Source organism: Trachemys scripta, chromosome 11, assembly GCF_013100865.1.
Source record: "Trachemys scripta elegans isolate TJP31775 chromosome 11, CAS_Tse_1.0, whole genome shotgun sequence".
NCBI classification, from domain to species: Eukaryota; Metazoa; Chordata; order Testudines; family Emydidae; genus Trachemys; species Trachemys scripta.
The window spans coordinates 5090441-5107436 of record NC_048308.1 but is presented as its reverse complement, the minus strand read 5'-3'; the positions used below and the strand labels follow the sequence as shown (position 1 = coordinate 5107436).

Sequence of the window (16996 nt, the reverse complement as noted above, 5' to 3'; positions counted from 1 at the left end):
AACAAAGAGAAGGTTAAGGGGTGACTTGATTATGGTCTATAAATATTTACATGGGGAACAAATATTTTATAACAGGCTCTTCGGTCTATCAGGGAAAATGTATGATCCAATGCTGGAAGCTGAAGCTAGACTTGAAATAAGGTGTAAAATTTTGACAGTGTGGTAATTAATCACTGGAACAAGGGGCGTGGTGGATACTCCATCACTGACAATTTTTAAATCAAGATGTTTTCTCTCAAAGATCAGCTCTGAGAATTATTTTGTGGACGTTCTGAGGTCTGTGTGCTACACAGGAGGTCAAATTAGATGATCACAGTGGTCCTTTCTGGCCTTGGAATCTATGAATATTTCACACAACTATAATCCACACAACTATAATACATTGAGAAGATTCCCAGGGGAAACTCTAGAAAAGATATGCAAGGAGGAAAGGAAGTTTATGAAGTATTGGGAAGTATTGAGTTGAATAAGCTTCTTCTGTGTTCCTTTTCCCTATTTCTTAATTCTCAGGAACGGAGAAAAATATTGTCCATTCATAAATAGGTGAAAGATAGTGCAGCATAAAAACACAAGATGACATCAAGATGGGGAGGCGGTGAATGAAAATTTAGGGAGAAATTTCCAAGTTTGACAAGCCAAAAATCTAGATCTGTTTATTCTGAAACATGAGTGTCTGAAGATTGGTGAGAACTCAGTCTTTCCCAGTCAAATTGACTGAGAGTATCATGGCTCAGCAGGGAATTCCCACGTTTACAATCTATCTGTCAAGGCTGTTCTTGGGATCAATATATGTTAGGGACATTTTGAAAGCTGTCGCTTTACATTTTAGCTATCATATTTTCCAAGAAGGACCAAAGAGTTTCATGGGGAAATGAGGCGCTCCCCTTCTCTATCCAGGCTACTTTCCAATGGTCTCACAGTTATTTGCCTTGGTATTTAATTCTGCCTGGCTCAGTGTTGGTAGGAATTGAAACAAAAACTGTGGGCTTGATTGTGATCTCATATCCGTTTTTCACCCCTGCAACCTGATTGGCTTCATGGCGTTATTCCTGATTTACAGTGGGCAAAATGCTATTGAATCAAGTCTGACATGAAATAATGAAATAGACATTATGTTTGGTGGGACAGCTGGTACCAACTGTCCTATTACCAGTCGCTCAATGTGCTCTAAAAGCCAGTCATGCCTTTAACCCTTTCAGGCATTTCAGAGACATTTTTGTCTGTCTAAATGTTGATTTATGTGTGTGTCTGGAATAAGTTACATGCTCATTGTCACCTCCTTACCATGTCCCATAATGAAAGAACTGCCTGATTCATTTTTTTTTCTTTTCATAATTTTTATTTTCTAAGGAGAAAAATAATGTATGTAGATTTAGTGCTTGTGATTGCCACCATTATCAAGGGTGTGACAATTATCAAGCTGTGTGATAACAAGAACACTTTGGTAAACTATACTGAGGGGAATAAAAAGAGTCCTCATCCCTGAGGAGCCTGTCCCTTAAATCCCCCAAGCAATGCTAAGGTCGGCCATCCATTACTCAGATTGTGAGCAGCAGGTGTTTCATCAAAAGGCCGTTTTGGAGAAGTTTTGAGACTGCACACTATGTAGGATTTCCCGTGCCAACATGCTATCAGGTCATGCCAGCGCACAGTGAGAAAACAATGTGAATTTAGAATCTATTTGCATCACGTTACATAGACTGGGGGTTTCTTCTCCTAGTTTCTTTGCTGCAAACAGGGTAAATTTAGAGGTTTATTCAGTTAAACTGTGTTTTGCCCACTAGAAAATTGGAACACAGCTCCTATTTTGTACAATTCTAAATTGCACATTGCCTGCTTACGGGCTAACAGGGGACGCAAGGCCCCTGAACTTTGCAAAGAGTTTCAAAACAGGAAATTTCATGCTTATTGAAGATTGCCTTTGCAGTTCTCTGCTAGAAAACTAACCCCCTGGTACATAATGAGCATTTGAATCTGAAATCTGCTGGGATCTGAACTGTGAAGCTAGCCTGCTGTACATTATGCTGGAAGGGGAAGACAGTGCTAGATGTATTTAATTTGCCTTAGCATGACATAAAATGGGTGCTGAAGAAAGGAAAAATCAGACAACCGTTCTTGTTCCTTTTAGTTAAATCAAACTCCTTACTGCAGCTCAGAAGCAGAGACCAGTCAGTGCTACTGTTGTTTCCTTTTGGGAAGCAGGCAGAATTTTTTTTCCCTCCTAACCTCTGGTCTTCACTGCAGATTAAAGTAATGGTTCGTCAGAGCAGACAGAAAGAAACAGAATGTGAGAGAAAAGTCATAAAGGGAGGAGTGAACCTAGTGATTGGTAGAAAAAGAATATGCACTTGCAGGCATGTTGATTTTAAGTACTATCCAACCAGACATCTAAGCCAACTGCTAATTCTGGTCTTATTAGGCCATGTCTACACTACACAGTTAAGTCAACTTAATTTATGTTGGCGTATAGCCGCTGCAGTAATTACATCGTTTGTGCACGTCTACGCTTTGCTTGTGTTGGTAGTGCGTGTCCTCACCAGAAATGCTTTTATTGATTATACTATCAGTGTGTGGCATTGTGGGATGGCTCCTGAAAGCCAGTAATAATCAACATAAGCAACACAGTATCCACACTGACACTGTGTTGATGTGACTATATTGACCTGGACTCCACGCCACTCGTGGAGGTTCAGTTATTAAGTTGGCGTAGCCGGGCAGTTACATTGGCAGGAGCAAAATTTAAGTGTAGATGCTTCCATAGTTAGGTCGATGTAAGCTGCTTCGCATCAACCTAACTCTGTAGTGTAGACAAGACCTTACTTGACGAATGATATGCAGTCCCTTCTACAGTAGCCAGGTGGGCTGGAGTATAGTTTTGAGTTTGCCTTATCAGAAGGACTCTAGTATTTTAACTTCAGCAAGTCACTCTAGAGAGAGCCCCTCACACTCCAGACTTACCAACCCTACCCCGTGGAACTTGTACCATGATAACAGGAGTCAGACAGCTAACTTGGCAACACATTTACTGAATACAGAACTAACTCCATGATACTAGTGGAAGAATAGGAGAAGCGGATCTCAGATGACGTGGCTGATGCATAAGCCAGTTTGATCTATTGATACTGTTCTAACCATGTCCCCAGCGAGTCACCTCCGACGGAGAGAATGCATCTGTAAAAAAAAAAAAAAAAGATTTGACCACAGCGTATTGGTATCTCCATGGGAGACAGATTCTTGGTAGTCAGTGACTTTTCAATCTAGGAGAAAAAATTATAAGGCAATTCAATAGTTGGAAGCGGAAGTTAGACAAATTCAGGCTAGAAAGGAACAATTTTTTTTATCAGGGAGGGTAATTAACCACTGGAACTATTTACCTAAAGGTGTGGTGGATTCTCCATCACTTGAAATCTTTAAATCAAGGCTAGATCTCTTTCTACAAGGTATGCACTAGATGAAACAGACGTTAGGGGCTTGATACAGGAATTACTGGTGACGTTCTGTGGCCTGTGAAGTACGCCAGACTAGAGGATCACAATGGTCCCTTTTAGCCTTAGAATCTGTGATCTATGAAAAAGCCAAATGAACAATGGGAAAGGAAATGATAATATAAACCTGGAAATGTATGAGGTAACATAGCTAACATCTGCTGCTTATTGCCTGAGAAGGTTTGGTTGTTAAAATCTGTAAGTTGATGCAAAAAGGGAGAGCATTTTTGAGGCGCAGGGTTGTGTAAAATGCAAGGCCATTTCTTTGCTCTCTATTGATTCAATTTATTTATGTTTGTAAATCCTGTTATGTTTGTAGATCCTTGTAGATCTCCAGTGGTTCCCCTTTCACTTCAGGACCCAGTCAAATATCACCTACCATGCTTTTAAGATCCTTCCTGGACATTTACGCTGTCCCTTACGCACCTTAGGGACAGTTCTTCAATCTGCCTCAGTGGCAAGGGAATTCTGACCTCTCGTCTCACCTTTCTCCCCTGTTCACTCCTCCTTCCACTCAAAAACCCCTGGGCTCTGCATATAACTGAAAGATTTTTCCATAGGATCACCATAGCACCTGTCAACTTCTTGGGGGTCACCAAGTTGTTGTATTGCAGATGCTCTTGCTAGTTCTGGTTATTGGAACATATTCTAGTTAGCCCTCCAGAGACATGCTTATTGCAGCTCTCATGGGAAGCTCTGCATATCGCTACTCACAACCATTTACTTCCTTAGTCTTTGTCTCTGACTAAGATCCATTCTTAAGATGTAGCTGTAGCCTCCAGGTTATAGCCACTCATGTAAGCAAAACATTAGAGCATATATTACTGAATTTATCCTCTCAATAGCCCTGTGTGTTAGAGAAGAACTATTGCCTGCATTTGACAGAGGGAGGAACTGAGCCAACGATACACAGGAAGTCTGTAGTGGTGCTGGTAACAGAACCCTGTTCTCCTGTCAAGTATCAGAGGGGTAGCCGTGTTAGTCTGAATCTGTAAAAAGCAACAGAGGGTCCTGTGGCACCTTTAAGACTAACAGAAGTATTGGGAGCATAAGCTTTCATGGGTAAGAACCTCACCAAGAGTTGTATTTGAAGAAGTGAGGTTCTTACCCACGAAAGCTTATGCTCCTAATACTTCTGTTAGTCTTAAAGGTGCCACAGGACCCTCTGTTGCTTTTTACTGTTCTCCTGTGTCTTTGGCCAGTGTCTTAACAATACAGCTACTCTTGCTAACTTGCTTGCTTTGCTTTGCTTTCCATGGTCTTGTCACTGTAGCTGTAAGACCCTTTGCCTCTTTAGCTCCTGCCATCCTGAACAGCCTTCCTGGGAGACTGTGAGCACTTTCAATTCCCATTGACAATGACGGGACCTTGAGGGTGTCCAGAATGCCATACCTCCCAGAGTCTGGCCCTGTCTGTTTTCTTGCAGCTGCGAATACGTCTCTTCTACTTTATTTTCTCCTGTTAACTCTCTCCCCCGCTGCTGTTTATTATTTACTGTAACTCACTATTATTGAACTCAGTAAATCATTTTTGCATGCAGTTGGCAAGATATATGCTAATTAAATTGTATTCCGTTGGATTATTAATGATCTGCCCTGCACACGGACTCAAAATTTTCTCTAATGGAAACCTATTATACTGGTCTGTTTCCCATGCTGTTCATTGACATCTGCTGATGGCAGTATTTTTTCCAACTGTACTGTATTTATGAAAAATTGCACTGAGTATCCGAGCTACTCAGACCCCACCAGAGTTTTTATTAATATACAAGTAGAAAACATTGCAGTAGGGGGACCATATGAGAAGAAATTATATTTAATGACACCACTGCTCCACCATCTGTCAGAACAAAATGTGAATACTGCTACCTAGAGATTGCCAGTTTATGATGGTTCAGGCTATTGGGATGCCAGAGAGTGAGATTTCTCTGAGTATCCTTTTATTAGTACACAGAAAGATGAAAAATGGTCCCATAATGTTCTCATCAAGCTAGTTATTTGTCATTTACAGGTAAGGCTACCTGTGCTCCATTTTAAACAGCCCAACTGCTACATTATCCCTCAAACATTGTTACTCCAGCAATTGTCCAAAGAACTAAATTTTCATAATGAGGTATGGAAGAGCATTTGTTTTCAATTACTAAAGATAAATTTGGAGCATAACGTACTCTCTATTGTGTTAATGGAGTCGCATGGTGAGATACACAGTGTACTGGGATCATACATGCATGCTGAGATGACATAAAAATCTGTTTAATAATGCAATTGTACGTTCTGTGCTGATAGCACTTTTCATGCAAGGAGCTCAAAGTGCTTTTCGGGCATTAAGCTCCATGAGGTATGATGAATTCATCTTCGAATTGATGTGTGACACCCATCAGCAGCACTACCCATCTGGGCAGTGCACACTGGGCCCTGCACCTCCTCATGGGCCCCTCCCAGGGCTCTGCAAGAAAAGTGCCACGCTGCTCCCCTGCCCCCAGTTCCTTTGTAGCGCTCACGGACAGCTTCGGAACTCCGCGTGTGGTTCTGCTCACATTTTTTTCTGACATATTTAGCTCTTAGTTTCATTCATCCTGTAAATAGTTAGCAGTTTGTGTACCCTTTACTTAAGTTTTCTTTACTGTTTTCAGTTTTTATTTCTAGTTTACTAGTTACTTGCAGTGCTGAGCCACCAAGGTCATGTAGCACTTTCTGGGCTTCAAGCAGTGCCCTTTGTGGGAGGCATTGCTGTCTAATAGTGACTCCCCACACACGTTGTTTGCTGTGTCTCAGTAAAGGACACATCCAGGAGAGGTGTAGCATCTGCCGCTCCAGTAAGAAATGCACTCAGATTTCCAGGGATCTGTGCCTGAAGCAGCATATCCCGGAACAAGCCATGAGACCTACCTCAGTACAAGCACCGGTGCCAGATCACTCTGTCTGCATGCAGTCAATCGCTACTTTGGCAGAGACTTAAGACAGGCCCTTGGACCCCTCTCCAAGAAGAAGGAGAGTCACTCTTCCTCTCCGGCAGTTCCTTGCAAAAAGACACACAAGACTGTTAGGAGCCACTTGAGTTCTAAGAGAAGCTTGTCTTCCATTTCAAAGAGAGGCCTGGTGCAATGCTAAGATTCACCAGGTGCTCAGGCCTTATCATTTACGAATCTATGAATAAAGCAGCCTTGAGGCTGCTCTAAGGTATTCTGGGGGCCATTCATATACACCTCTACCCCGATAGAACACTGTCCTCGAGAGCCAAAAAGTCTTACCGCGTTATAGGTGAAACCATGTTATATCGTACTTGCTTTGATCCGCTGGAGTGCGCAGCCCCGCCCCCCGCCCCGAGCACTGCTTTACCGTGTTATATTCAAATTCGTGTTATATCGGGTTGCATTATATCAGGGTAGAGGTGTATATATAAAAGGAAAGCTTTTTAGGTAACTTTACAGGAACAATTGTGCTTTAATCAAAAATTGTCAACACGTATCAAATATTCTTTCGCATAAGGAATGGAAAGGATATGTCCTCGATTCATTTGCCTTTTCTCTTTGCTATAACTAGGACACATGATACTGGCCTTCTTTCCTTCAAAGACCATTTGCCTGTAACTCAACTCGTGATCACTGACACAAACAGGTCAAACTCGGAGGCTGCTTGGAGAATCGGCCCCTTGCGTTGCCATGGAGACAGTGAGTACCAGCTCTTCTCAATCTCCAGATGTACAGAATATCCCATCCCAGTTTGTTTTTTTTTAATATTTGACAAAAAGCCATCTTTACATGTGTGGCTTTCTCTCATGACCCTGTGCCAGGTAACTATAGAGAAGGGTATTGTCTTTTGCAGGACAGTTCTGGAACGCAGCTTCCTTCAACACAGAGGCCTCCTATCTTCACTTCCCCACCTTCCATGCAGAGTTCAGCGCAGACATTTCCTTTTTCTTCAAAACCACGGCTGTGTCTGGGGTCTTCCTGGAAAACCTTGGGATTAAGGACTTCATCCGCATCGAAATAAGCTGTAAGCGTCAATGCTGGGAATTTGTCATATTCATTCCTTACAGCCAGTTTGGTGGGGAGGTGGGAAGCAAGCACTTCATGATGTTTTTACAATGCCCAGCATGACTGTAGATAGGAAAAAATGATCTCTGGGGAATAAGGATTCCCTTGTTGCTAAGGCACTGGGCTGGAACTCAGCAGATCTGGGTTCAATTCCCTGCACTGATACACACACCCAGTGAACCTTGGTCAATGTTCTTGAACTCTGTCCTCCAGTTTGCCATGTTCAAAATGGAGATAATACTTATTTTTTAAATCCTTTGTCTATTTAGATTGCAAGCTCTTTGGAGCAGGGATTATCTCTTACTACATGACTTTGCAGCACCTAGCAGAATGCCCTGTCTCATTTGAAGCCTATTCGTGTTACTGGAACGCTAATACTAAACCGTTATAATAATTCCTATTATTATTATTATTATTATTGTTACATTTCAAACATGAGGATGCCATTTTACTGTTTCTGTTTAACTCAGGCCTGGTCTACACTGGGGGGGGGGGGAATCGATCTAAGTTACGCAACTTCAGCTACGTGAATAACGTAGCTGAAGTCGACGTACTTAGATCTACTCACCGCGGTGTCTTCTCTATGGTAAGTCGACTGCTGACGCTCCCCCGTCGACTCCGCCTGCGTCTCTCGCTCCAGTGGAGTGCCGGAGTCGACGGCAAGCGCTTGGCAGTCGATTTATCACGTCTTCACTAGACGCGATAAATCAACCCCTGCTGGATCAATCGCGTCGGAGATAAGTGTAGACATGCCCTCAGTGCCAGTAACACAACTCATTCTCAAGTGCCGTGGTCATAATTTTAACCCCTTCTTAGGTGGGGACTAATTAGATGAGTTTAAATGTTTGTCCCTGTCAAGAAATTGACCGTATGAGATCAGTTGCCTAGTCATTCTCCACCCCAGCATAAAACGCTCTTGGACAAGGGCAAATAGTGTTAAAACAATGATGTCTTGAAAGTTGAGGGCCCACAAAGAGTATGGTGAGGGCTCTAACCCATGCTGAGAGCCATTAATGGTCCTGTTAGGTCCTGCTAACACCACAAAGCCCACTTAGTTGTTAAATAGTAATTACAGCTCAACTTATACACGGGGAAAAAATAGCGACAGCTAATTGGTAGGTTTAACCTCTCTCTCTTATTCTACTGATTTAGAATATTAACAGGGGGAAACTGTTGTGGCTTTGAAATGAAATAAGACCCCTCTGTTCCCAATTCTGTCAGGATGAGAAAATGCAGACTTGAGTGCCATCCATTTTATAATATGGTTATAATAACCTCGACATAAAATTTAATAAAATAAGGCCCCAAGGCCCTTTGATTCATTAAACCAGTGGTAAATGTCATGGTGCATTATCACAAGGTAATGAGGTATGATTTAGTGTTAATTGCACATCAAAGTCCAATTTGGTTATAGTTCAGTGTACTGTATATCATTCTCGGGGATGTGGAAAAAAAATGACAGTTTGACACTAACTGTGACAAACTACTACAAACCATTTAGATGCTTGTTTAGCAAATTCTTTCATCAGTGAATGCCAAAACATATGCTCACAAAGTAACTAGTTATTGAAAAGTTGGGAAACTTGGAGTTGTTCTCTTTTTTTTAACCTGGACTCCTCGTTAGCAGCATCTTGTTGTGTATCTCGCAGCCAGATGGAATTTTCAGCCTAGAGGGCTTGTATGGAGAAACCTCCAAAGACCAGCTACTTGGAAAGGAATTGGCCTTTTAGCAGATGCAGAGGCTCAGAATAGATCTTTACCTATCCCCATGGAACGTTTTCTAACTCAAGTACCTGAGCAACAGCTTCCAAAACCAGATCTATCCAATGTCTTGGGCTTGAAACAACAGGTTTCCGTGAATTTTCAATCCGCTACCTTCTGTTTAGCATGCAGTTCACAAAGCTGGTCCTTTCAGTCTCTGGTGTATGCAGTAGTTTAAGGAGAGGAATAAATTCAGTAACAATAATAGCAAAGACTTCTGGTTGAAGCCTGCTCCTGTTAAAGTCGTTGGAATCATCCGATTGACTTCCATCAGAGCAACTTGAACTGCTTTGTGACACTCTGTCTTCCTGATTATGCTTCTGTCCCTTGGGGGGAATGTACACTACAAAACACAACCAACCAAACAAAAACCCACCCACAGCAGCAAGTTTCAGAGCTTGGGTCAACTTATCCCAGCTTGCAGGGCTTTCACTCCAGGGCTGGACATAGCAGTGTAGATGTTCTTGCTCAAGCAAGGTTTTAGAGCCCAGCTCCAGCCCAAGCAGGAACGTCTATCCTGCTGTTTTTAGCCTTGTAGTGTGAGCCCAGTGACCCCCAAGACAGTTGACCTGGGCTCTGAGACTCACGGTCGGTCGTTTTTTTGGGGTTTTTTGGCAATGTAGATGCACACTAGGATCCCTTCCTATCTCGGCATGTGCAACATATGCCCCTCTATTCTGAGACTGTCACTTAACTCTATCTCTCATGATGTTTACCCTGCTACCAGGGTCAGAGCTACCCATGTGACCAAAGGTTTTGAGCGAACACCTCCCATCACACACTCAAAACCTAGCTTCCTGCTGTGGTCTTTTATTAAACATACATGGTTAGAAAGGCTATATTGGGAGGGGTATGTTGGCCCTTTTCCAGCTGTTGGCATCACTCATGCAGTGTGGAAGCTTTATCTGCCAGCATCAATTTTTTGTGCAATGCTTTGCCTCTAAGTGGTTAATTTTCCCAGGGGGGAATGAACTAATTTTCCTTGGACACCATCACTGACATAGCAATATAGTTAGGTATAGTGAATGAGTTTTCAACCCTTTGTAATCACAATGGAAACCAAACAGAGAGCTGCAGGATGAGATTTACATCTAGGCTGCCATGTTATTTGCTAGTTTAATAGTTAACGGTGCCTTCATTTATAGACTATTCTTTGATGTCAAAACCAGATATTTAACTCCATCCTTCATCTCTTCCTCACTCTTGTCCATTCCAGCCCCCAAGGAGATCACCTTCTCCATAGATGTTGGAAACGGGCCTATGGAAGCTACGGTGCAGTCTCCCACCTCTCTGAACAACAACCAATGGCACTTCGTCCGAGCTGAGAGGAACCTCAAGCAAACATCTCTTCAAGTGGATAACCTTCCTAAAAAGATTCTGGAGGCACCTGCCGAGGGGCATTTTCGTTTGCAGCTTAACAGTCAATTCTTTGTAGGTAGGGACCATTTAAGGCAATTTTTAGTTGCTTGCAACGTTTGTCTGTAGTAAACCAGTCACACAACTTTTCTAGCCACTGAGGTTGGACATCTTTGGGCTAGATAGTGCCCTGCTTTTTTACAGCCATGCAGTTAGGAGAAAAGAATAAGGATTGCCACCTCTTTTACCCACCTGCATGGACCATGTCAGAACCTCCAGAATCATAGCCTCTGCGCTTGAGGGACTGCTTAGACAAAGATTTCCTCAAGTGTATGTGCTGTTGAAATGATCCGCTGAACAATATCTGAATATTTCCAGTTCTGTAGCTTTTTGCAACCAGGTCACTGTGAGGATTAGCTGTTGAGTGCTTTAGATTGGAGACACAGGTCACGGAGCATATTTCTGTACCCTAACAGGAGGGGCATAGTTCCTGAATGCCGGTTTCTGGCATAGTTGCAAATAATCTGCAATATTTCCTTAAAATCTGTTCATTGTGGTAAACATTACTGCTGGTAAACTCATTTGTGAGAATAGCCATGTAAAGCAAGCATAAAAGAGCTATGAACACAGACAAAGTAAATACAGACAAAGAGGAAAGCAGACATTTTATTTGCAGATTATTTTTTATTTTATTTGCCCAACTCTCATGCAACCAAACTCTAATTTGGGGCTCAGTTGCTCCTACCTTTTTTGGTCACTGAAGCAGAGAGGACAAGGAGTCTTTCTCCTTCGCATCCCTTATACAATAGCCAGACTCTAGCCATCACAGAACTCCCCTTTGAGATGGGCTGAATGGCTGCATACTCCTCTGTACTCAGGGCTGTGTCTAAGTGATGCATTCTGGCCCTTTAAGAAATTCTGTTTAACTGACATGCCTTTGCCCACCTCAGCCTGGCAGTGGGATATTCTATGTTCCCCCAAATATACAAACCCTACATTTTATGAAGGTTTTCAGTTTTCCATGAAATGCTTATAAAATTGGGGTCCAGTGGGGCTGGGATCCTGTTCTCTTATAAGATATGTTCCCCATGTAACTTACAACATATTTGTATAGAGAAGCAAGGTAATATCTGTTATTGGACCCTCATCTGTGGTGAGAGAGACAAGCTTTCAAACTCCAATAAAGGATATTACCACACCCACCTTCTCTCTAATATGCTGGGACCGACATGGGCTACAACAACACTGAATACAATATATTTGTTTCTACATCTGCAATGCTCTGCATACCAGTTAAGATTAAGGGGTTGCCACAGTCGGTATGCACATGCTTAATTAATAATCCATATAGCTGACGTGATTTGCTGTTTAAAAAATGTTCCAAATATTTTTTTAAATTAATCTTCCTATTTTATTTCATTTAAACACAGCATTTCATTTCCATGAAGGAGCTGGCTAGTCATCAAGATTTAATATCTTTTATTTTTATCCTCCCTTCTGAATCAATTCAAGTATTTTGCAATTCTCATAAACAAGACTCCGTCAAAGTTTAATTTAGTTTATTTATCTTCTGGAAGTATTTATGGATCCTTCTGGATGGAAGGTGTATATTAATATAAGATACTACTATTATGACGAACAAATGTGGATCCAGTGTAGCTTTCCAAGTATAATTTCTTCTGTACCTGCAGAGATGTTAATAAAGACAGAAGAGAAGTGACAAAGTCTTTCAGCTCTACAGGTTGAAGTTTAAATATGGTCTTGATCACACAAGTAGAATGAATTCTGGAGTCTAAGATTAGTTTCTAATGGCCTTGAGAAATTGCACGGGCAAAATTTTGGACTTAGGGAGATGTTTGCACAAACCATGCTTGACTTCAGTGGAGCTATGTCAGTTTACACCAGCTAAGCTAATAATGTCTACCCTACATTATTTGATTATTTACCATATGTAACTTTAGGGACAGATCCTGCCCTCATACTCCATGAAAGCCCATGGTTTTAGGATTGTAAGCAATGGCATGATTTTCTCCTTAGGTCTTTGGCTTAAAATCAAATTGTAAGATAGCTATTACCTAGTGACATTTGCAGAATTGTCTCTATGTGGGAATGTTGAACCAAAGCCTTTTTCAGAAATGTTAATAGAGCTATTAGTGGTATTTAGCCAGGATTTGGCAGTGTGCCCTATGTATCACTGCTCTGGCCGTGCCATTCTCTTCTGCAGAAATTAAGTGTCTGCTATGCAGAGAACCCTCACACAATGACCCATTCCAAGGCTGTCTTTCAGAGACTGAGGTGTGCACTTCCTCTGTTTGTCACAGTGGACTGTTAACTCTGGAGTCTAATGACAACAGTTGAAGTGTCAATATTGTTAACATGTTTCACTGCTGATCATTTCAGGAGAAAAATCCGGCCACTCTGAGATCATGAGTGGAGTTTAAGGATGGTCCCACCATTATATTTTTTTCCACTCTAACCCCTGTGCGTTGCATGTTCTTGAGCTTCAGCTCATTCATAAGATTTTAGAGTAGCGTTCAGTTCTCAGTTTGCTCTTTTTATCTGGCTATTGCAGCTGTTATGGTTCCCTATCCAGAAACGTGGTACAATGTTCATGGTACGGCCCTGAATCTCAGTCATGCCATTCCTGGACTTAGGGAAACAGGCTGAGGTGGCGTTAAGCTACCTTTGTGTTCCTTGTGTTCTGAGTCCATGCAACTGCCCGCCCAACCCCTGGTTTAAACCTTAAGGCTGCTTTGCATGGCTGTCTATTGGATGTACTCGGGGGGAGGGGGGGTAATTTCTGGCCAGTTTAAGGCCCCCTTTAAGCTATCAGAGCATTGTAAAGGTCAATTGGTGTATGTAGGAATCAGCCCCTGTATGTGTATGCTCATATCAGCTATAGTAGACCACAGTGAAATTAGGCTCAGCGTGGCATTTCTTATTTTCCACCTGTTGTCAGTTCAACTCAGCTCTACCATCCTTCATTTGTACTTGAGTCAGAGATAGTGGCTGCTGGTGCAGCCTGCTAGGTTACATCTGCCATGCATTTCCTGTCCCTAGTGTGGTTTCTTTCCGAAAATGTCCTCAGGGTATTGTTTTGGGGAGTGGGAAGGGAGAAATATACAAGCATTTACTTGTGCTTGGAATGCCACTCTGTCACTTAGCTTATGTATGAAATTGTTGTTGAGCTCTGGTGGGCTCCCCAGTCAATCAGTGAATCATGGAGGTTTGATGGGGTGTACTAGGCAGAGGCCCCCTGCTGGAGCCCTCAAGGTCCTACCACACCCCATCCCAGAAAGAAGCAGTAGAGCTAAATCCTTCAACTGGCCTAGAGAGACTGTGCAGGAGGCAGCCAATCAGGGAAAGACTGCAGGGAGCAGCCAATCAGAGGGTTGCAGACCCATGTAAAGAGAGCGGCCGTTCAAAACAGAGGTAGTTCCTTGCTGGAGCCAGAGGAGTACAAGTGGTGCTCCTGGCTAGCTGAAGAGAGCTGTAGTACCCTGGACAACTCCATCGCTGGCAAGGAGCGGGGCGGCAAGACAGAGCTCCTGGCTGGCTGCTGGGACTTGTTCATCATATGCCTTGAGGTGAGGGTGGACCATTGGTGAAGGTGCTGAGGCCCGTGGTGCTGTAGCAGCATAGCAAAGAGCTAACAGGGAAGCAGTGGCACCTGGCTACTATCCATAGGGTCCCTGGGCTGGGACTCAGAGATGTGGTCAGGCCCACGTGCCCCGTCCTGCTGGTCCTAGGGGAGTGGCCTGAGACTCAGAGAGGAGACTGAAGACCACTGAATAGGGCCAGAGATAGTGAACTGTTTGGACTGTATTGGACTTTAACACACCCCTGGAAGGGGGCCTGAAGTACTTGGTGGCCCAGCTGGAGAGCTGGAGCCGCAAAGGTCCAGAGAGGGTGAAGACGTTGCCTCTGGGGAGGAAACCCTGGGGGTATGGCTCGATCACTGAGACCGTGTAAAGACTGTTGAACTGTTTACCCTGCAAGGGGTCTGTTTTGCGGGTCTCATTCCACAGAGTGTGACTCGGCCGAAGGGCTGAGTCGACGAAGACCCTCTGCAATTAGAGAGCGTGTGCAGGCAGCCGGGGGCGCTTGCAAGAGGTGAGCACCGCATCCTGGTGACAGGAGGATATTCATGGGTGCTTTTGTGCCGTTGGGGTGTTTCCTCCCACGTTTTAAATAATACTAAAGCTACTGCTACCCTGTGTCTTGAGTAAGGAGTGAGCAGCACCACTGGATCAGCCGTTTATATTACTGCTTCTTTGTTAAATTCTGTTTTTTAACTCTGCCCCCAGAGCAAAACAAAGTCCTTTTCCACAGAGCCAAAGTGACGGTCTAAGGAGTGTTTAGAAAGTCTTTCAGTATGGGGTGCTCCAGAGACAGTTGGATAGTTCAGTCCACCCACTCAGCTGGCTGGGGGCATGAGGGTGTGTCCTTGGCTCCTCCCCTCTTCCCTCTTCAGCCTCAGGGGTGAGTAGAAAGATCAGTCCCCATTTTCCACTCAGACTATACATGGCCATAACTAGCACAAAAGAGAAGGAACCTCCCTGCATTCCTGTGCAAGGATAGGGGCATGCTCTAGGCTCATAATGTTCAAGACAGAATACAAAGCCAGAGACGTGACTGTACCATATAAAGCTCTTGTGCTGCTGTCCCGAAGGACAAGCCTGGTTCAGAGCAGTCCAGAACTGGCAGACGGCAGAGGTGACTTAGAGTTCTCTTTGCATTCCTCTGATAATCCTGAGATGCACCATTTGCTCCTCAGCTGCAACCAGGGACTGGAGCCATTATGTTCAAATCAAATCAAATGCAAATGTTATGTTCAAATTCAAATCAAGTGCACAACTACAAATTGGGGACTAGCCGGCTAGGCGGTAGTACTGCTGAAAAGGATCTGGGGGTTACAGTGGATCACAAACTGCTTATGAATCAGCAATGTGATGCAGTTGTGAAAAAAGGCTTATCCCATTTTGGGGTGTATTAACAGGCGTAAGACACGGGAGGTCATTGTCCTACTCTACTCAGCACTGGTAAAGCCTCAGCTGGAGTACTGTGTCCCGTTATGGTACCGCACTTTAGGAAAAATGTGGAGAAATTGGACCGAGTCCAGAGGAGAGCAACAAAAATGATAAATGATTTAGAAAACCTGACTTATCAGGAAAAGTTTAAAACAAAAAACAAAAAAAACCCCCACAAATGGGCATGTTTAGTCTTGAGAAAAGAAGATAGAAGGTGGACCTGATAACAGCCTTGGAAGACGTTAAGGGCTGTTATAAAGAGGACGGGGGTCACTTGTTCTCCATATCCACTGAAGGTAGGTCAAGAAGTTATGGGCTTAATCTGCAGCAAGGGAGATTTAGTTTAGATATTAAAAAAAAAAAAATCTAGTTCTAAGGGTAGTTAAACTCTGGAATAGGCTTCCATGGGAGATCTCCCTCGTTGGAGGAATCCCTGTCATTTTGGACTAACGCTTATCAGGTAGGTGTCCTCCTCAGCTCAGGAGACCGGACTTAATGACTTCTAAAGGTGCCTTCCAGCCCTACAGTTCTATGGTTCTGTTTGGTTTTACCCTTCCCCCATTATTGGCCATTCCTTAGACTCTGTAGTCAATTTCATAACATTGAGCATTATGGACCATGTTACACAGCACAGCGCTAAGCTCCCGAAGTCCTGTCCCAACATGTACTGTTCCAAAGGAATCTAGAGGATTCTTTTAGGCTTAATTTATGGTGCCTCCAAACTGCTGCTTTCAGCGTTTTGCCTGGAGGCTACTGAGTAAAACTTGTAGTTCGACTGCATAATGCCACCTGTTTCCCACTGCCTTTTTAGTCCTTCTGCAACTAGATAATGAAAACCACCCTTATCTACACACACACTTTTCTGTGTCTCTATTATAAAAAGAAAGCAGTCCCCCAACAGTCCTTCACTCCACTACATCCTCCCTAACGCCATCTCTTTCCAACAAAAGAAAACATCCTTTGTTTTTTAAACAAAGAATTGAACAACTAATCCTCGAAGAGTGTTAAGTCATTTAGCCAGTTGTGCCGCTAAGCTACAGTATCGATTTGCACTATGTTTTGCTGCTGAATCATTGACATGAGCTCCCTCCCTCCCCCCACCACTCCCAAAGGCTTCTTCCTGGCTGTTCAGAGCTGCTCGGCAAGACCCCAGTTGCATAAACCTGTGGCTGCCAGCAAAAGTTCTTCATTTAACAGTCACGTCCTTAGCAAAGTGTTTCCCCAAGCCCTATTGTTTGCAGGTTTGAACCTCATGCTAATATCCCTGGGTCAGAGACAAGATTCAGATCATCTGCATAAGGTCAAAAATACCATATAACCCAGGGATG

General features: G+C 43.2%; 1 protein-coding gene across 1 annotated transcript in view; it reads left to right on the top strand.

The window, feature by feature from the left end:
• CNTNAP5 (contactin associated protein family member 5) overlaps positions 1-16996 on the top strand; it is a 411826-nt gene that overhangs the window by 339417 nt on the left and 55413 nt on the right. The window contains exons 15-17 of the mRNA XM_034785890.1: positions 7028-7155; positions 7310-7480; positions 10499-10717. Of these exons, the coding sequence (XP_034641781.1) occupies positions 7028-7155; positions 7310-7480; positions 10499-10717 (518 nt within the window). The remainder of the gene's footprint in view (positions 1-7027; positions 7156-7309; positions 7481-10498; positions 10718-16996) is intronic.